The sequence below is a fragment of the Terrapene carolina genome, unplaced genomic scaffold, assembly GCF_002925995.2.
Source record: "Terrapene carolina triunguis isolate 2854851 unplaced genomic scaffold, T_m_triunguis-2.0 Scaffold179, whole genome shotgun sequence".
Classification (NCBI taxonomy): Eukaryota; Metazoa; Chordata; order Testudines; family Emydidae; genus Terrapene; species Terrapene triunguis.
The window spans coordinates 10416604-10436082 of NW_020664530.1; the positions used below are offsets into that span (position 1 = coordinate 10416604).

General features: G+C 41.9%; 1 protein-coding gene across 1 annotated transcript; it reads right to left on the reverse strand.

The window, feature by feature from the left end:
• Nucleotides 1-7387: 7387 nt before the first annotated feature.
• Nucleotides 7388-15720, reverse strand: LOC113407006 (checkpoint protein HUS1-like). The gene is made up of 8 exons (XM_026654046.1): nucleotides 15669-15720; nucleotides 14252-14379; nucleotides 12940-13116; nucleotides 12145-12252; nucleotides 11019-11093; nucleotides 8856-8955; nucleotides 8336-8467; nucleotides 7388-7683 (listed from the first exon to the last, which is right to left on the reverse strand). The coding sequence occupies exons 1-8, from the start codon at nucleotides 15718-15720 to the stop codon at nucleotides 7601-7603; spliced, it is 855 nt and encodes a 284-aa protein (XP_026509831.1). The 3' UTR covers nucleotides 7388-7600.
• Between the last annotated feature and the right edge of the window lie 3759 nt (nucleotides 15721-19479).

A 19479-nucleotide genomic window follows, 5' to 3' on the forward strand; every position in this document is an offset into this window, starting at 1 on the left:
CCCGGCTGCCGGGGGGAGAGCGGAGCCCCCGCCAGGGCTCGCCGCCCTCCTCCCAGGGCTCCCGGCGCCCTCCCCCCGGGGCTCCAGCGGCCAGAGGCTTTTTTGCCTGGGGCGGCAAAAAAGCCAGAGCCGGCCCTGGCCTCAACCAATCTCCCTGGGTCTAAGCATTCTTCAATTTACCAGCTAGGGACTGTATCTTTCTCCATGTCATAATTTTTAGTGGCTTGCATTTTTATTTGCTGACCATACTATAGGATACTATTATCATTGTGTGATTCTTTCCTGTATAGGAATCTCACAAATTAATCACTAGATACAACCTGTTTCTGTAGATGTTAGTTCACACTGTTTTATGTACAATGTGTGCATAAAAGCATAATGATAAATACAAGCCCAAAGGGTAAAATCAGAGGGAGGGAGACTATTTTAAAAGCAAATTTACTTGGCTGGTATGTTACCAAAGAATTGGGGGTAAAATTGGTCCTAATCCTGCTGCTGGATCCAAGTGGATGGAACCCCACTGAAGTCAGTGGGGACAGGTGTCTACCTATGTAGTTCCAGTTGCAGGATTGGAGCAATAAATGAGTAATAGTAATTAATGGTTCAACATTTGGTGGTATTAAAATCCACTCCTAGTATGCATCAACAAGGAAAACCTACTGGCTGAGGAAGATATTGGTCGAGTCTTGCTGCTATTGATTTCACCTGGAGTGTTTACTCCGCTCCCATTGGTTTGTTAGATCACATCTCAATGTTGTGTGACTTGCTGTAGCACATATCACGTACCTCAATATTTCATGTAATCATTGAACTTGTTAAGCAGCTGTGTAAAGTCCAATAATTTGAATGTGTGTGTGTGTGCGCGCGCGCGCACATACACATTTAATGATAACTGGCTAGATTTGCTCCTGTATTCTCCTGATTTTTTTAAAATGTCACTTAATTAATGATTTTTCTTATTATTCATTATATTGCCTAGATCAGCAAAATCTTCAGAACATAATATTAATTGACTCCTAGATTTTATACTCCCCTATGCAGGTTTTCATGGAAAGATTTTACTAGTGTGTTTTATGTTCTGTTTTTATATCTGAACAGAATGTCTGTCATGCAACAATACTCCCATGAGGTATAGTTGTGCTGGGAGGCTTTTAGCAGTTGGTACCTCTATCTCTGGATGTTTTTTTGTTTTGTTTTGTTTTAAGTTTGATCTTGAAATTCAATAGAGTAGGTTATACACAGAGAAGCAAACAGCAATAAGTTTATCTAAAGAGCGAAATAAAATTGACGTGGAGGGATAATGAAGCAGTACAACAAAATTACCACTAGAGGGCAAGCTACGTCTGTGATTAGGACTAGGTTAATGAATATATGGATGCGCACACATTTCGAAAGAGCTTATAGATGCAATATAGTTTTGTGTACTAAAATCAGAAGTATAACTACCTACTTTTCCCCACAGAAATAACCAAGTAAAAATGAGAATCAATACAGTATATATCAGTAGTATTACACTTGTTCCTGTATTCTGATCCAGAAAAATTCCTTTTAACTTTATTTGTGGCTTTTCTGGCCAGTGGGGGATAGAAACATGTTGGAAAGGCCAAATGTGGGGAAAATGAGATATTGTATTGGTTAATTTATTTCAGGCTGTCTAACATGAGTATTTTATTGCAGGTATTACAGCTACACGTCATCCCAGTGGACTCAATCCTGAAGTTCTTACTAAGTCTGCAAGATAATAATCAGGAAAAACTTCTGTTCCTAAGTAACTAAAGCCTTTTATACTTTTTTTTTTTTTAAAACCTGTTGTCACAAGGTGACACTGGGCCTTGAAGAGGCAAGAGCCCAGTGCATCTGTGACTGGTCAGTTACTGCCTAATTAGGCTTGAGAGGGCACCCAGGCCCTAGAGGGATGTGAGCTAGTGCCTGAGCGTCAGCCAGAGCTACTGGAGACCTAAAGGGGAGACAAGCAGCAAGGAAGAGCTATTGACCATAGAGCAGCCACCCTGTCCTAAAAAATGGCATCCCATAGCTAATCTGGGTGGGCAGAGTAGGGTGGGAGAAATCAGTAGGCTTGCCACATATGGTACAAGCTAAAGTCATGTCCGTCAGGCCAATGGGGCACCAAGAGATCCAAGGGAGAGCCACCAGATGACACTTTTCTCACCAGCCCCTAAAAATAGGACATCCCTGCCATTGGGCTTGGGAGATTCTCTGGTTCTCTTGGATCTTACCAAGATTGGAGGAAGATTAAAATCCAAAATTAATAACTTTTTAAACTAACTTCTCCTTGATCTCTAGTGTTCCCCCTTCTCCTTCCTCCAGCCCCCTGACTCCACCACAGGTTGCTCTTGCCAGGAGACAGCTGCATTCTCATGGGGAACTATTTTATGCCTTGGTATCTAGAAATCAACCTAGTGCAAAAAATAGACTCCAGTCCTAGATAAACCTTATCTGCTTGACATAGACTCATAGACTTTAAGGTCAGAAGGGACCACAATGATCTTCTAGTCTGACCTCCTGCACAACACAGGCCACAGAATCTCACCCACTCACTCCTGTAACAAACCTCTGACCTATGTCTGAGCTATTGAAGTCCTCAACTTGTGGTTTAAAGACTTCAAGGTGCAGAGAATCCTCCAGCAAGTGACCCGTGCCCCATGCTGCAGAGGAAGGTGAAAAAACCCCAGGGCCTCTGCCAATCTGCCCTGGAGGAAAATTCCTTCCCGACCCCAAATATGGCAATCAGCTAAACCCTGAGCATGTGGGCAAGACTCACCAGCCAGACACCCAGGAAAGAATTCTCTGTAGTAACTCAGATCCCACCCTATCTAGTGTCCCATCACAGGCCATTGGGCATATTTACCGATAGCCTAATTTTGGCAATTAATTGATCTTTGACTAGCTCATCATACCATCCCTTCCATAAACTTATCAAGCTTAGTTTTGAAGCCAGATGTGTCTTTTGCCTCCACTGTTCCCCTTGGAAGGCTAATCCAGAACTTCACTCCTCTAATGGTTAGAAACCTTTGTCTAATTTCAAGTCTAAATTGATGGCCAGTTTATTTCCTTTTGTTCTTGTGTCCACATTGGTACTGAGCTTAAATAATTCCTCTCTCTCCCTGGTATTTATATTTATAGAGCAATCATATTTCCCCTCAGCCTTCTTTTGGTTAGGCTAAACAAGCCAAGCTCTTTGAGTCTCCTTTCATAAGACAGGTTTTCCATTCCTCGGATCATCCTAGTAGCCCTTCTCGGTACCTGTTCCAGTTTGAATTCATCCTTCTTAAACATGGGAGACCAAAACTGCACACAGTATTCCAGATGAGGTCTCACCAGTGCCTTGTATAATAGTACTAACACCTCCTTATCTCTGCTGGAAATACCTCGCCTGATGCATCCCAAGACCGCATTAGCTTTTTTCACAGCCATATCACATTGGCGGCTCATAGTCATCCTGTGATCAACCAATACTCCGAGGTTCTTCTCCTCCTCTGTTACTTCCAAGAGATGTATCCCCAGTTTATAACAAAAATTCTTGTTATTAATCCCTTAATGCATGACCTTGCACTTTTCACTATTAAATTTCATCCTATTACTATTACTCCAGTTTATAAGGTCATCCAGATCTTCCTGTAGGATATCCCAGTCCCTCTCTGTATTGGCAATACCTCCCAGCTTTGTGTCATCTGCAAACTTTATTAGCACATTCCCACTTTTTGTGCCAAGGTCAGTAATAAAAAGATTAAATAAGATTGGTCCCAAAACCGATCCCTGAGGAACTCCACTAGTAACCTCCTCCCAGCCTGACAGTTCACCTTTCAGTATGATCCGTTGTAGTCTTCCCTTTAACCAGTTCCTTATCCACCTTTCAATTTTCATATTGATCCCCATCTTTTCCAATTTAGCTAATAATTCCCCATGTGGAACGGTATCAAATGCCTTACTGAAATCATCTGTTACCTTCTCAAAGAAGACTATTGTTACAAAGAATAGCAACGTAGGTACACCACAACCCGTCTTGGGCAAGGCCTCACCTATATTTTCCTACTTCCTTGGGTATTTCCCCCATCCATTTTATATATAAGTTAACTAAATCTGAAAATTTTTCACAAGATCATGCTGGGTAGGACAGAACATAAAGCCCAAGACTCATCCATTCAATTACATACTGCCTCTCAGAATGAATATGCTAAATCTATGTGCGTGACTATTGTGTATGAAAAACTTAACTGCTCCAGTGTACCCATGTTCACAAAGTGCTTTGAGTCTTACAGATGAATAAGCACTATATAAAGATGCAAAGCATCACTAAGCAACTGGCACCTAGGATTTTACTCTTAGTCCCTTGCTTTAATCACTAGACCACACATCTTTCTCCACAGCCATCAATAAAACCCTATAATCCTGATTCCTAGGATTCTACTGCTATCTGGCAAACAGTTGCTAGTAGGCTACTTAAAGCATGCACTACGACGTCCTCCATTGACATATCTGGCTGTGAAGTGTTCTATGTTGTAGGCTGAGCTCTAGGGCTACAAGGAGGCACCCACAAGGCAAACAGGAATCTTTCTGTCTTCTTTTTTCCATAGCCTTGGATTCTGCAAGCTATTCCAGAGAGCAGAGGAGTTCCCTGCCTGCTTGTAGCCATAAAGACAAGGTAAAGCTGCTTTTGGCATATTTTTGACCCTCTCCTGCTTTCAAGGATCTTTCTTAAAGTGAAAAGCTGTGATCACCAGTAGTTCTGGGCACCTGCAGCTAAGTCCTGTGTGAGAACAAAGCTGGAAGAAAGAGGGGAGGAGCTGAGGAGGAAAAGAGTGTACTCCAAGTTAGTCTATAGGGCAGATCAGGCAAGCAGGGCTCCTTCAGGAGCCATAAACCAGCTAAGGCTGCCTTAAAGATTTGCTGTTACATTAGCTTTTCTTGGGTTTCCTCTCTCTGTTCAGGGCTTAAATCACTGATCTCTTCCTCCCGTTTGCAAGGCTGTTCTCTGAAGTGAACACTTACCACATCTGCTCAGAATCACAGGGAACTGTTGAAATAAGCCCCATGTGGGAGTAAAGCAGGGATCAGGAGAAGGGAGAAAGTAGAAAGGGGCTGCAAAGGAGCCACAAGCTCTCTTAGAAGAACACAGGCTGAATGCTGCTGAACTAAGGGGCATTCTCTTCAAATGGATGAGCGCTTATTGGCTTACTGGCTGTTGGGTGCCACATGGGCCAAGGGGCAGTAATATAGAGCATGCTGGCATCCACAAAGCCATGAAGGAGGGTGCGTGGGAGACTCCTATGAATCTGAGTATTCAGGAAATGGGTGGAATTTCTAATTAGCTGCTTAATGAGAGAACTGGCTAGTGGTAGACCTCCTCGCTTGTGAGAAGCCTATGCAAATGACTCTATATGCTAAATGTTCCTGGTTGCCTCAAACTATCATGCATAAACGTGGCGTGATGGATATTATGGACACATCCAATAACCTCAAAGATATTACATCAACTTTATAAGTGCTATGTGTATCTTTAGGAGCTAGGGATTGCATGCTAGCTCCATTGAAGGAGGTTAGAGCTCCGTCCAGGAAGTAGAATTAGTGGTGGTGGGTAATTGCTGCAGACCCTGTGATAGGTAAACAACTCCAAAGAAGTACCACCCATGTCCAGAACACAGAGGGGTCACAGGTAGAGGTACCCTGAAACTGTGATGGGCCACTTGGGAACTAGCCATTGGGCATTCCAGGACTAGCTCTGAAGAGGCCTTCATCTGTTTGTGTGCCAGGCGGAGGCAGGCCAAGGCACAGGGTTGAATTTTGAGCCAAGGGAAAGAATCACAAATGCATCGGTAATGAGCCAGTCATCAGTGGGAGTCAGATTTACACTGAAGCTCTGCAGAAAGACAGACTTCGGGGGAAATTAGAGGTGGGTGAATGCTGCCGAGACTTACTGATGAGAGGGCTTGGAGCACAGGTGGCCCCTTGAGCCAAAGTGAGTGGGAGGTCAAGTCTGCCACAAACTTGTTGCAGCCAGTTAAGCCATCCCAGCAGGGGCTGCTCTCAGTACCAGGAATCAGATGTCACACTGCAGCAAGGATCCAGGCTACTAGTAAGTACAGCAAAAGGAGTCTACTCTTCAGTCACATCAGCAGTACGTAGCACTGGTGCTGAATGTAGCAACAGATCAGACTTAGGCATACACATGGACCATGCATGGTCTGGATTGTTTGTTCCTTGCCCCATTTCAAATACAAAAGAAAAACCACATGAGCGTCTATGCACTGCAAATCACTCACACCATAAAGCAGCAACTGTGAATTCCACCAGTTACCTGCCTCCTCAATCCTTCTCTGTCTCCACAAAAAACACCACCTACCTCCTTCCTCTGTCCAAGAGATCAGTCCAGACTTGTAGGTAGACTGTTACAGAGATGTAGCAGGCACATCTGGTTGTATTGCAGGCAATGACTCCTTAGGACAGTGGTGGGCAACCTGTGGCCCGTCAGGGTAATCCGCTGGCGGGCCACGGGACCGTTTGTTTACATTTGCACGGCCGCCCGCAGCTCCCAGTGACCGTGTTTTGCCATTCCCAGCCAATGGGAGCTGCGGGAAGTGGCATGGGCGCAGCCGAGAGCTGCAGGTGGCCGTACAAATGTAAACAAATGGTCTGGCGGCCTGCCAGTGGATTACCCTGAGGGGCTGCATGCGGCCCGCGAGCTGCAGGTTACTCACAACTGCCTTAGGATGCTGACATCCCTCTAAATCAGTGGTTCTCAAAGCCGGTCCACAGCTTGTTCAGGGAAAACCCTTGGCGGGCCGGCCCACTTTGTTTACCTGCCGCGTCCACAGGTTCGGCTGATTGCGGCTCCCACTGGCCGCGGTTCGCCACTCCAGGCCAATGGGGGCTGTGGGAAGCGGCGCAGGATGTGCTGGCCTTCTGGGAGTCCATTAAGCCATCTGACCGGCATCTGTCTCATTTATTCTCTTCTCCTCCCCAGCAGAAGTGTGTCCAATATCTTTTGCAATTTTTATATACACACAGCTATGTTTATAGTAAAAGGCAAGATCAAATAAATGCACCTTGCCTATGGAGTGGAAGGTGGTGAGGCTTGCGATGGCCCTTAATTCCCAGGGGAGTTTATTTCAGAGTGTTTACCCTGATCCCCCAAGAAGCTCTCTTTGATATTCCCACGTTGCTGCCTCATCTAAAGAAACCCCAAGTGCTTTGAGCTGAACTTGTGTTTATGCCTGCCTATGACATGTTGAAGAGACATTCATGTTACAGCATCTTCACTCACCTACTTGCTCAGTTACTGAATGGAGTGAACAGCACTGTGTAGGAGCTTCTACAATTTCCCTGCCCACGACACTAGAGGCCAGCTTTCCGTATATTTTCACTTTAATCCAATATATAATCAACACAAAAATATAATATCCTTGGGAATCAAGTTCTTACAATAATTCTATAAATATATATAATATAAAATATATAACAACTTATTTAAATATTATAGACCAAGAGCCCATCGATGCACAAAATCCCCACTCTTTATGCTTGTTTCACTGTTTGTAGACAAGGCCTCAGATGGCAGAACTGCTGAGCTGTAGAAGAGTATTCATGCAAGTGCTGGAATGAAGTACTGAAGGGAAACCTCCTCATGAAGCAAAATGAAGTGAACAATCCTTTTGCTCACAATATCTGTAAAAGAGACATCATAAAGCCAATTGGAAGGCTGGCACAAATATGTAACACAGTGGAACTTCTATATAGGAGAGGCAGAAGCTCTGTCATCTTCAGAGGAAAAGCCCGCTTCAGCATAATGCAGCAGTGATCCAGGATCCTCCTCTCAGCAGGGTCTAAACTTGTATTGAATGTGATACAAAATCCTACGCGCCATTTCTATCTGCCTGTGGCTGTAATACACATTTAGGTCTCAACATACAAGAGCAGTGACTGTGTACATTGATAGCATACATCATACACTTAAATAGACTTAGAAAAACAGCCTTGAACACACTGGAAAACCACTTGAGAAAAGAAAGGGTAGCCAGGATACCTAGGTTATTTTCTAGAGATTTGAGAATTTTGCAATGGGGCAGGATTGGACTTTCCAATGGCACACCATCTGCATAACTTTGACAGCTCAAATTTACGTGACTAAATTTTCAGAAATGACTAGTGATTTTGGATGCCAATTTCAGACACTTGAAAAAGGTCTGATATTGCAGAAGCTGGACTCTCAGCACTTTCTGAAAATTAGGCCCTTCTAAGAGGTCTCCAGCTGGCCACCTAAAAGCTGAAAATGGCAGTCTGAATAAATTTCTCTTGAAGTCAGAGCCATTGAACTTACTGCACAAGGCTTTCGTGGGATTTACTTGTTGCCCAGCAAGTAGCTGCAGGAGCTTCCGAATGTCTATGCGTGCCTCAGCCATGCTTTCCGGATCTCTGTCTTGAGTAGAATTTTGCGAACCATCCTCTGATACTAAAATGATATAAAAGAGGATTTTGTATCAAAAGTACACTCACAAGATGAGAATCAGCTCTAGTTAGTATGTACTAGTTTATATGTAAATTGGTTATGATTTTAAATCCCTTTTCTCTTACAAAATTAATAACTGCAATCTTTTCACTACTTTATTAAAACTCAAATGCTCCAAAAACTAAAACTGTAAAAAAAAAAAAAAAAATTGCCAACATCTATTTTATTTGAATTTAAAATGTGTTGACTACATGTTAATAGTTAAAACATTCTGAAGAGTGAATTTCCCCAGGTATTAACAAGATCAGCCCTTAGAGTTATGTTTATCAGTACCAAAACCAACGCAGTAAGATAAAACAGACATCTGGATGGGGCAAAGCAGGAGACTTACCCCATGGAGGATTTCCAAGACCTTTAAAATGGGTTGTAACCGACACTAAATCGGTTTCTATTTTCAAGTTCATTTCTCCGTTTAAATTTGCTTCAAGCACCTACAATGCAAGTAAGTCATTTGTCAATCACATTTTCACTCTGAAAATAATTAAATTAAATGTAAATGTACAACTCGTAGCGTTTGCATCAGCCTACCTCAAAAGCACCAAGACCAATATGAGCACATCACACTGATAATACTACACTCTCCACAAACTCTCTCCTTGCTTCTGAAATGAGTTCAAACCCCTAGTCGGCAAGGCAAGGTCTAAAACCTTGCAGCTATTTCGCAGTGTCTCACTCTCTGCAACAGCTATGCTCCAAAGGGACAATGCAGCAGGAGATAAATAATGTAAAACTGAACTCCTTAGCAGGGGTGGTCAGACATAACTCAAACCTGACTATAGTCTGATAAAATACAAGGGGTAAACTTTTCAAAAGGTGCCTACATGATTTAGGAGCTTAAATCTAATTTTCAAAAGTGACTTATGCACTGAAGAGCCTAAATCCAATAGACTTTCAGTGAGGCATAATCTAAGTTCCTAAGTCCCATTTTCAAAAATGGAATTTAAGTGTTTTTGAAAAATTTAGTCTAGATTTGGGTTTTCTTAAGGTTTCACCCAATACCTATCTTTACCAAGACTAACATCTGATGGGGATTAGAGAGGAGAAGAGAAAGAAAAGCGGGGTGGGGTGCGGTGGGGTGGGAGGAGCTGGCATTGTGTAGTAGCAGAAAAATTCATTCACTCTCCAATATTTTTAGAGGTCACAACTGTTGTGTTTGGTTCCTAGATACCACCTTAGAAAAATGAAAGGGAAAGGTGGCTGCAAGTCAGTAGTGAATGAAATGATCCCTATCTCGTGCATGCAAGGACTGATTCGTCACCATTTAAGCAGATGGAGTGTTGCCATTTACTCTAATGTGGGTATTATCAGGACCAGTTTTCAATATAATGTGAGACCCTTTGGGATAAAAGGTGATGGACGACTGTAACTTTACAGAGCTTCTGAAAAATTTATGTCATTGCATGGATCCTTCTCACAATGCTGATCACACTTTTACAGACAAAAAAAAAGATAACCCTGCCCAAGAGAGTTGTAAAGAGGATAATTCTAGATATGTTTATCCTTTTGAAAGTGAAAGACTACATGAGAAAATTTTCAGCAACGATGAGTTTTGTGCCTAGATATCATCTGAATGACTGAAGTGATGAGCTCCTACCACTGTAATCAAAATAATTCTTGTTATCCCATAGAACTAAAAATTTTCTGTAACGCAAACTCTGCTAATAATACTGTTTCTAATGTTACGCAATTCTAGAGCACTTTCCCTCCAAGGATTTCAAAGTACTTTAAAAACAAGCAATACTTAAGGCACACAACATTCCTGAGTGGAAAGTAATGGACATACAAGGATCATTTCATCCAACACTGATATGCTGCTATTCCTAGTATGGAATGTGACAGACCTTTAACAGCGCTCAGCAATGCTAGCCAACCATTTCGGTTAAGAAATGAAGATTGCAATTTATAGCTGAAATGCTAATAAGAGAACTTAGACAGGTTGAAAGGTAAATCCTAGGCCCCCAATTCTGGAAACACAGACATATGTTTAGCTTTGTGCCAATGAATATTCCCATTGAAATCAATGAGACTACATACATTCATACATTTAAGCATATGCATCAGGATTTGCAGGATGAGGGGCTCTGGTTGTAATTTGATCAATAAAACAGCATTAACCTGTTTTCTCTTACAACCCAAGTAGGAACTCAATTTTACATCTCAGCTGAAAGACAGTATCTGTGGCATCACATTTCTCTCTAACATCACACTGAAGCAATGATTCAGTACTGATTCAGAAGGAAAAGTACTACCTACCGTGAAGCGCACAGTGTACTTTTAGGCCCTGTAAAATAACAATAACACTGAATCCCATCACTTTCTGCAGCACTTGGATGTTCTTTGAGGGTTTCCCACAGAAGTACTAACCTGGCCCAAGCATGCTTAGCTTGCAAGATCTAACAAGGGATCACTACACAAAGTGAGAAGGAAATATTCTATGTAAGGGATGCAATTGGTCCCTTTTTCAAGGCATTAGGAGAGATATAACTTAACTTACAATGCAATTGCTGAGATTTTTCATTCTTTCCACAACACTCTTCATGGTCTTCAGCACTGGTAAGTAAATACTGACCTACAAAAATCACATCAACTGCATTTAAAAATAAAATACACAGCACTGTGATATAATATTTCACAAAGTGAAATAGATGGGATGGGATACTTCTGTATTTATCGAATGAATATTCAGCAAGGGGTGCACAACAGAATTGAAATAAATCACTGAACTACCAAGGAACAGAACACTTCCCTTACCAGATCACATCATTGGTTCATTCAGACCAGCATGCTGCCCTCCCAGCAGTTCACAACACTTGAGAAGGAGCAATTATTATATACTCTTTTCCCCTTATGTTCCTAATCTGTGTTATGTGTCAACAGCAGAAGGTCTAGCCCAAACAACTTTCCAAAATATGTATCAGAGTTTCTGTTCCTCAGTGATAAGCATTCCTATGAACTCAGGAGGGGAGGGCTTTGTTATAACAAGAAACATCTAGAGCTGAAGGGGAAAAAAATTCTGCGCCTATTAAACTCAAAGTAACTTAATTATTCAGTGGAGTTACTGTGGCGTTACATTGGTGAAACAGAACACAATTCATCCCAGTTATTTACAAGCCACATGAATTCAAAACTCCATTAGTTTCCTCTTGTTTATGAAAGGTTTTGTACATCTAGTGTAGTAGACATGGTGAGCAGATAGACACAAACTACATACAAAATGTATTCTCTTTAGAGCAGTTTAAACTATATGTAAAATGTATTCTCTTTAGAGCAGAGGTCTTTTTCGTACATAGCTGTAGAGCTCATGACAAAAGGATCTGTACCTTATAAGAATACAGTCATACAAAATAACGTACCTGGGCTGCTTACTGAAGAGTAAAAAACGCAAATAATCTGATGATAGCTCTGCCAAAAGTTATGTGGTCTCTTGTATCCAGAAAAAGAAACATCTATAATGATATCTGTGATCTACACACCTCATAATGACAATAATTGGGCTACCTTTTCAAGCGGGGGAAAAAATAATATTAAACTTTAAAATATATATAACAACAAACACAGTTTATAGTGTTTCACCCCAATCCTGTGCATTCAATAGAGACTTAAAAAAAAAGGTTGCTTACATCAAAGTCTGGTACACTGGGCTCTCGGAAATCATTCCACAGTCTTCTGGGAATAACTCCCACTGGAATGTCATGTGTCACAATGCGACTACTGCTTGATAACGAGGGCTTGAGAGAGAAAAATAAAAGTTCTTGTGGTTAAGGAGCAGGATTAATAGTCAGGGAGACCAGGTTTCTAATCCTGTCTCTACCAGGTATTTGTGATGTGCCCTGGACAAAACACTTAAGATTTCTGTGCCAGAAAATGGGCATAATTATACTTCCCTTCCTCAAAGGGATTTTGCAAGGCTAAATTAATTAATGTTTGTAAAACAACTTAGGATCTGCTAGTGAATGGTGTTACAGCAATATAATGTAATATTAAAATCCTCAATGGGGCAGATCTAAATTAAAAGAAAACAAAACTAAAAAAGCCACAGTTTTGCCCTTTTACCTTACGTAACCTACTGATTTCAATAGGAATGCAAGAGGTATATATCAGGGTAAAACCTGGCCCAGTGGATGGAAAGAAGAATGGAAGCATTTGCCATTGCCTTGTTGTAACTCATTCTGTAATATTTTATTCTCCCTTTCCCTTCCTGGCTAGTATCATCCACATTCTACTAGGTGCTTTCCAAGCATAAAAGAAGGCATGCCCCTATCAGTATAGTTAAATTAGATTCTTTTCCCAGCAGCATTTCAGACTATTCCAGGAAAGGAGATATAGGAATTTAAAATCAGCTATTAGATTTAGGGAACAGCACAATATTTACTACATTGTTCCCAAGGGCACTTAAAAAGCATTTCTGCTCTTACCAGTTCCACAGCTACTGTGAGACAGGGGCAGTGCTTGTTAGTCAATTTGATTTTCACCATCTTGGCATTCTGGGCTGTTTTTAAAGCTCTTGATAGGTTTTCTGGTGTCAGCTCCAAATAAATTTCATTGTGTTCTGCTGCTACTCCTTCCATCTGGAATTCATCAAAGAAGTTCCCCTTTAAAAAAAAAAAACAAAAACAGAGGGGAGAAATGATAGGAAAAATTGTTTAAATTTAAAATACAGCAAGTCACAGTAAGCAGAATTAAAGTATTGTACCATATATTCAGAACTGACTGTCTACAGGTTGAAACTTCCCTCTGCTTTGTGTGTTCTGTATGTTACAAAACAGACTCTGCAGGCATAAAGGTCCAGCTGTGTGGACCCCATGCAAATTCAGTGCTTAACGTATTAACTTCAGACTTTTACATGCCACCTCCCATTAATAAAAAGAGAGGTTAAAACATTCTTATCACTTGTGCCACTACACACAAAATCTGAGCCAAAATATATGTGAAAGTCACCCTAGAAACAGAAAAGTTCAGCCATATGAAGACACATTCTCTATGGGGAAATTAAGAACATAAGGAGGGCCAGAGTGGGTCAGACTAATGGTCCATCTAGCTCAGTATCCTGTTTACCATCAGTGGCCAAGTTACAGATGCTTCAGTGAGAATAAACAGAACAGGGCAATTTATCTACTGATCCATCCCCTATCGTCCAGTCCCACCATCTGGCAGTCAGAGGTTTAGAGCCACTCAGAGCATGGGGGCTGTGTCCCTGATCATCTTGGCTAATAGCAATTGACAGATCTATCCTCCATGAACTCATCAAATTTGGTTTTGAACCCAGTTATGATTTAGGCCTTCACAACATCCCATGGCAATGAGTTTCACAGGTTGCTTGCACATTGTGTAAGTTGAACAGTCTCGGTCTATTTAATCTCTCCTCATATAGAAGCTGTTCCATATTCCTAATCATTTCTGTTGCCCTTCTCTGTACCTTTTCCAATTCTAATAGATCTTTTTTGAGTTGGGGCAACCAGAACTGCACACAGTATTCAAGATGTGGGCATACAATGGACTTATATAGTGGTATTATGATATTTTCTGTCTTTATTAACTATCCCTTTCCTAATGGTTCCTCACATTGTTAGCTTTTTTGATTGCTGGTGAAATACATTCCTGCAAAAGTCTATACACCACTGAAGTCCCTCTTAAACCTTTAGAACAGCCACCTTAGTTTTAAAGACATTGAGAGATGTTTCATATACTGTTAATTATGCAGTATCAGCCTATTTCTCTGGCACGTACCTGACTTAACTCACACCACATGCTGACCCCTCCATTTGCCACTTTATCAGTAAGGATGAAGTAAAGTTTGTCCACTGTAAGGCGTAGAGTGCACGTCTTGGCTAGTTTGGCAATTGTATTGATCACACCTATGGGATAAAGTTTCAATAAATGACTTCCTAAAACTTCTAGCACAGGACAAAACAACTTTGCTTGCAAGGTTGTGGTTTGCAGTTCAGTTGGAAAGAACATTATTAAAATAAATAAATCAATGGAAAGTGGGAACCCAAGACTTCGATATTTTGTTAAATTCTGTTGTTTTAGTTTATCCCTGCACCCATCATTATTTTGTTTGGAGAGACAAGGTGGGTAAGGTAGTATCTTTTGTTGGACCAACTTCTGTTGGTGAGCAAAACAATCTTTCAAGCCACACAAGAGCTCTGTGGTTCAAAAGCTTGTGTCTCTAACCCACAGAAGTCGGTCCAATAAAAGATATCACTTCTCCCACCTTGTCTCTCGAATATTGTGGGACTAAAAAGCTACAACTATGCTGCAAATAATTATTTTTTGTCTTGTCACCTATTTCCTATCCTGTCTGACATCTCAACTGTGAGAAATCTGTGGTAGGAGCTATCTTCTTTATTTTTTTTCTGTATTCTGCTCTGCAAGAGGACTACTTGTTTAGGGTTCATAGGTGCTACCATTACCACAAATAGTAAACAAACACATAAACAAACAAAAGTGGAAGATTACAGAGCACAATTGTTGGAACATAGGAACAAGCCACAGACTAATGGTCTTTTTTTTTTTAATTCTTGTTTTATTTATGTATAATTGTGCCTACATGTTACAGTGCAACATGCCCTGGAAATATCTCACATGGACAAATATTCTCAGATCTACCACTGAGCTGTTCTGGCAAGTTGTTGCAGGGCTCTGTGCCTCCGTTTCCCCATTTGTAAAATTAAGACAGTGACACCTTTCTTAGGTAATGGCTTTTGGGATACAACGTGCTATACAAGGGCCAGGTGTTATACTGCCCAGTAAACAGGGGTTGACATTTGTCTTCTAAACCAGCCAGTTTAGTCGCTTTGGATATAAAGCACTCTATGACCAGGACAGCAGCAGCCAGGAAGATGAGGCCCATGGTTCTTGTGCTTGCAAAGCAGCCCCGGGTTCCCCTCCTCACGCGTGTCACTCTATGGGGGGTGCATGGCTCCTTGCGGGACAGGGATAGGCTAGGGGATCTGGCGGCACATATCACCGAGATTTTAAAACTCAGGGGGCATGAGGGTTTGTAATCTCCCTCCCACTCCATCTCCCAGCCCCCGCCACAGCTCACTCTGCCCCTTTCCCCACAGACAGGCTCCCGTCCCGTCCCCTAGGGTCCCTCCCACCCCCGCTGCTGCAGACCCCCAGCCCAGCCCAGCCCGCTCACGGGTGAAGTGGTTCAGGCAGGCGACGTCCACGATCTTGGCCCGAAACCGCATAGCGGCAGCCGCCCTGAATTTGGAAGCAAAATAAACCCGCCCCAGCTCAACCTCTCCGGGAAGCCCGGCCCAGGGCAACCCAGTTCCGCTTCCCCTTCTCTTCCCCTCCCACCTCTGCTGCCTCGTATAGCGTCAGCGTGCGCCTAACCCGGTGAGAGTGTAACAAAGGGCCTGATTCGGGTGTCAGTCCGGAGTTACTCCATTGGGGGTCAATGAGGCTGAGCTGGTGTAAAAGCAGTGCCAGCGCGAGCTCAGTATCAGCAGCATAGAGGGGGTGTTTCCGAGAGAGCAGATCACACACACAATGCACTACTGCATGTGCCTTGCTGCATAAAAGTGGTGATGATGTTACTTCTTTCCTTTAAACAAAATGAAGAGCTAAAGGAAATAGAGAAAAGTTGGTATCAAATATTAACAGAACAAAAAACTACACAGATAAAAAAGGTAGGAGTTGAGCAAAAAAAAACAAACAAAAAAAACAACCATAGTGTTAGAAATGGCTCAAAATATGAAAGAAGGGAAATAAGCATAAAACAATAAAATAAAAAGTGAAAATTGGTAACAGTTAAAAAAAATAGAGACTAGACCTGTGCTTGACTCTCCACTCCGTTACACCAGTGTTACACTGATCGAAATCAAGGAGTTAGATTGATGTAAAACTAGTGTTGCCATGTGGGGAATCAGGCCTAAAGAAAGGTTAGGAAAAGAGAGTGAAAAGGAGCAGAGGAAAAGGGGGGGAAATGAACTGAGTATTTTTTAGGAACTAAAGCAGTAGTTCTCAAACTTTTTTTACTGGTGACCCCTTTCACATAGCAAGCCTCTGAGTGCGACACCAGCCCCCTCCCCCCCCCTTATAAATTAAAAAAAACACTTTTTTATATATTTAAGCCCATTATAAATGCTGGATGCAAAGCAGGGTTTGGGGTGGAGGCTAACAGCTCCCAACGCCCCATGTAATAACCACATGACCCCCTGAGGGGTCCTGACCCCCAGTCTGAGAACCCCTGAACTAAAGTTTGGCAAGGAGTTGTCTTAAGGGGCAGGGGAAGCAAAATGATTTAATGTGAACACTAGATGGGGCTGGTGAGCTCACAGTCAGTTACAGTCCGATGACAAGCATAGTATGCATACTAATAAAACCCCAGTATTATAATACAGAAGAGTTTATGTTGCTCTGACTCTTGGTACAAGGGGAACCCTATATGGAATCAGTGCTTAAAGCCACAGGATCCAAGCTTGCTGCTGTTGAAAATGCTGTTATTAGGTTTCAGAGTAGCAGCCGTGTTAGTCTGTATCTGCAAAAAGAACAGGAGTACTTGTGGCACCTTAGAGACTAACAAATTTATTAGAGCATAAGCTTTCGTGGGCTACAACCCACTTCTTCGGATGCATATAGGATGCTATATGCATCCGAAGAAGTGGGTTGTAGCCCACGAAAGCTTATGCTCTAATAAATTTGTTAGTCTCTAAGGTGCCACAAGTACTCCTGTTCTTTTTGCTGTTATTAGGTATTATTTGTAATCATAGCACCTACCTAGGAATCCTAGTCATGGACCAGGATCCCATTGTGCGAGGTGCTGTACAAACACAGAACAATAAGACAGTCCTTACTCCAATGAGCTTACTAGGGGTCCTGTACCCTCTCCCTCCCCATAACTATCTGGGCAGGTAGTTCAGAGTGTGAAGAGAGAGGGAGGAGAGAAAGAGGAAAAATCCTTTACCCTGTGCAGTTGGGAGGAGGAAGGGTAGAGGCTCCTCTCCTGGAAAGCAACAGTGGGTGTAGTGGATGGAATAAGGCTATCTTCCACCTGAGAGCAGCTGAGGGGGAAGCTAGAGGTGTTTGTAAGTAGAGTACATGTACCACTGCATGTCCTCCCAGCAACTAGGAGGGAATAGTCTAATGGGGCAAATACTCATTGGAATGGCAAGGCATGTTGGTGTCAGTCTGGCCTCACAATAAAAGCAGTGGGTTTTTACATGATAAACCATCAACAATGACAACTGTGTGAATTTTCCAGTGGCAGGAATTGTGAGTAGCATAATTTAAGCAACTCACTTCATGTGAAAAATTCATGTATATGGCAGCTTTGCATCATATCTCAGAGAGGAGGCAGGGCCATGAGGCATTAATGCCCACTCTGACAGACACCATGTATACCCTTATCAGAAATGAAATGAGTTGCGTGCCTGTGTTTAAATTATTTGGGCAAAAACTTGTTAGAACATGCTGAGACAAACTCTGTTATAAACCAAAGCATCTCAGGCCAAATCCAGGCTCCAACCCTGAGGCCTCTCTGGAGTTTGCTCCCATGTAGCACTAATCAGATCCCAAGTAGCCCCCTCAGCAGCAGCCAGGGATCAGCTTGACTGCCACCAAATCCCTCTTCTGGGGGCAGACTCCATGTCTCCCCCTACTGCATTACCATAAAAGATAGTGAATGATACCACTGAAATGGGGGTCATATAAGAACTGCAATAGATGTTCCTGATGGAGTTGTGTTCTCCCCATATGAGTGACAGTTAGAGGGACCATGAAGGAGCTGGGTACTCTGAAGAAACAAGCTAACTCACATGTCTTAAAATGGAACTGTCAGTCAGGGAGACTGGAACATCAAAGCCCAAGATTTCATCTAACCGCAAGGTCATTGGGCTGTTCTAAATTGGCGTATGGGTACAGGGCCTCACAGCGGCTTCATCAGGATTAATGAAGTGCGAAAGTGAGCTTCAAGTCTGCTTTCCACATACCCTGTAACTTGTGCTGCATGCAAGTCCTCTGACTGGATTTGATTTTCTCCTCATTCTTTGTTCTTACAGCTTCTTTTTTTAAAAGAATTTTGCATTTATATGTAGAATTATCTTGCAGTGCCATTGTCTCTTTTTTATGATTACTTTTGTGATTCTACTAATAATATTTTGATGATTGCTCTATGCATGTTAATTTAAGTTCTTTTTCAGGTTCTGTTCTATTTGGTTAATGCTTAGGTTGGTTTAGTATTATATTTCTGTGTGTTAATTATGAAAAATGAAAACAATTAAACAAGAGAAATGATAAATTTATTTTGTTTTGCTTTTATGTCAACTGTATTATTCACAACCCCATAGCTATTTTTAGTAAAACAAGCTAGAAGTAAATACTTCTCGGGACTAAGAGCTGCAAAACTGCAGGGATCAATAACTGAATCACAAGAGGGCCAGTTCCATGATGTGTTCAGTTTGCTCAACTCTTATGCACCATGCAGAAAGTGCTCTGCATTTTGCAGGATGGGGCCTACCATGATCTGGAAAACATTGCAGATGCTCTTTGTTTGCCATGGAAGCAAGTTTTCTAGCCACAGAATCAGGTTATTCAAAGATAGAAAAAAGTGCAAGCCACACATCCAGTCAAATTTGCAATACCTAACTTGACCATAAAACTACATTGTGCTAGTTTGGTTATTGGCTGAATTTTTGGGAGCTATCAGAGACTTTGGGAAACATTATACAGGAGTAATGCATATGGAAGATATTAATAAGTAACAAGATTGGTGCTGGTGCCTCCTGGATCTTGTTATTAAACTTACTGTCTGGTGTCACAGATAGTTAGCAACTAAGCTGCAATGCTGTTGTTATTAATATTGTTGGATGAATCCTATGAGGATAGAAAATGGCATGTCTCAGAGGTAGTGCATTAAATGTTCGAGAGATGAATGCCAGCTATCCTATTTGTACAAAACCAATTAATAAATCAAAAACTAAAGGGCAGAGAGAAGCTGAAGAGAG

What these genes read in the sequence shown, in the direction of transcription:
- LOC113407006 (XM_026654046.1), bottom strand. Translation starts at nt 15,720, where the DNA reads ATGCGGTTTCGGGCCAAGATCGTGGACGTCGCCTGCCTGAACCACTTC. An exon ending in CTGCCTGAACCACTTCACCC is followed by an intron (nt 14,380 to 15,668) that starts GTGAGCGGGCTG and finishes TTTATCCCATAG; the next exon opens with GTGTGATCAATACAATTGCC. An exon ending in TCTTGGAAATCCTCCATGGG is followed by an intron (nt 8,468 to 8,855) that starts GTAAGTCTCCTG and finishes ATATCATTTTAG; the next exon opens with TATCAGAGGATGGTTCGCAA.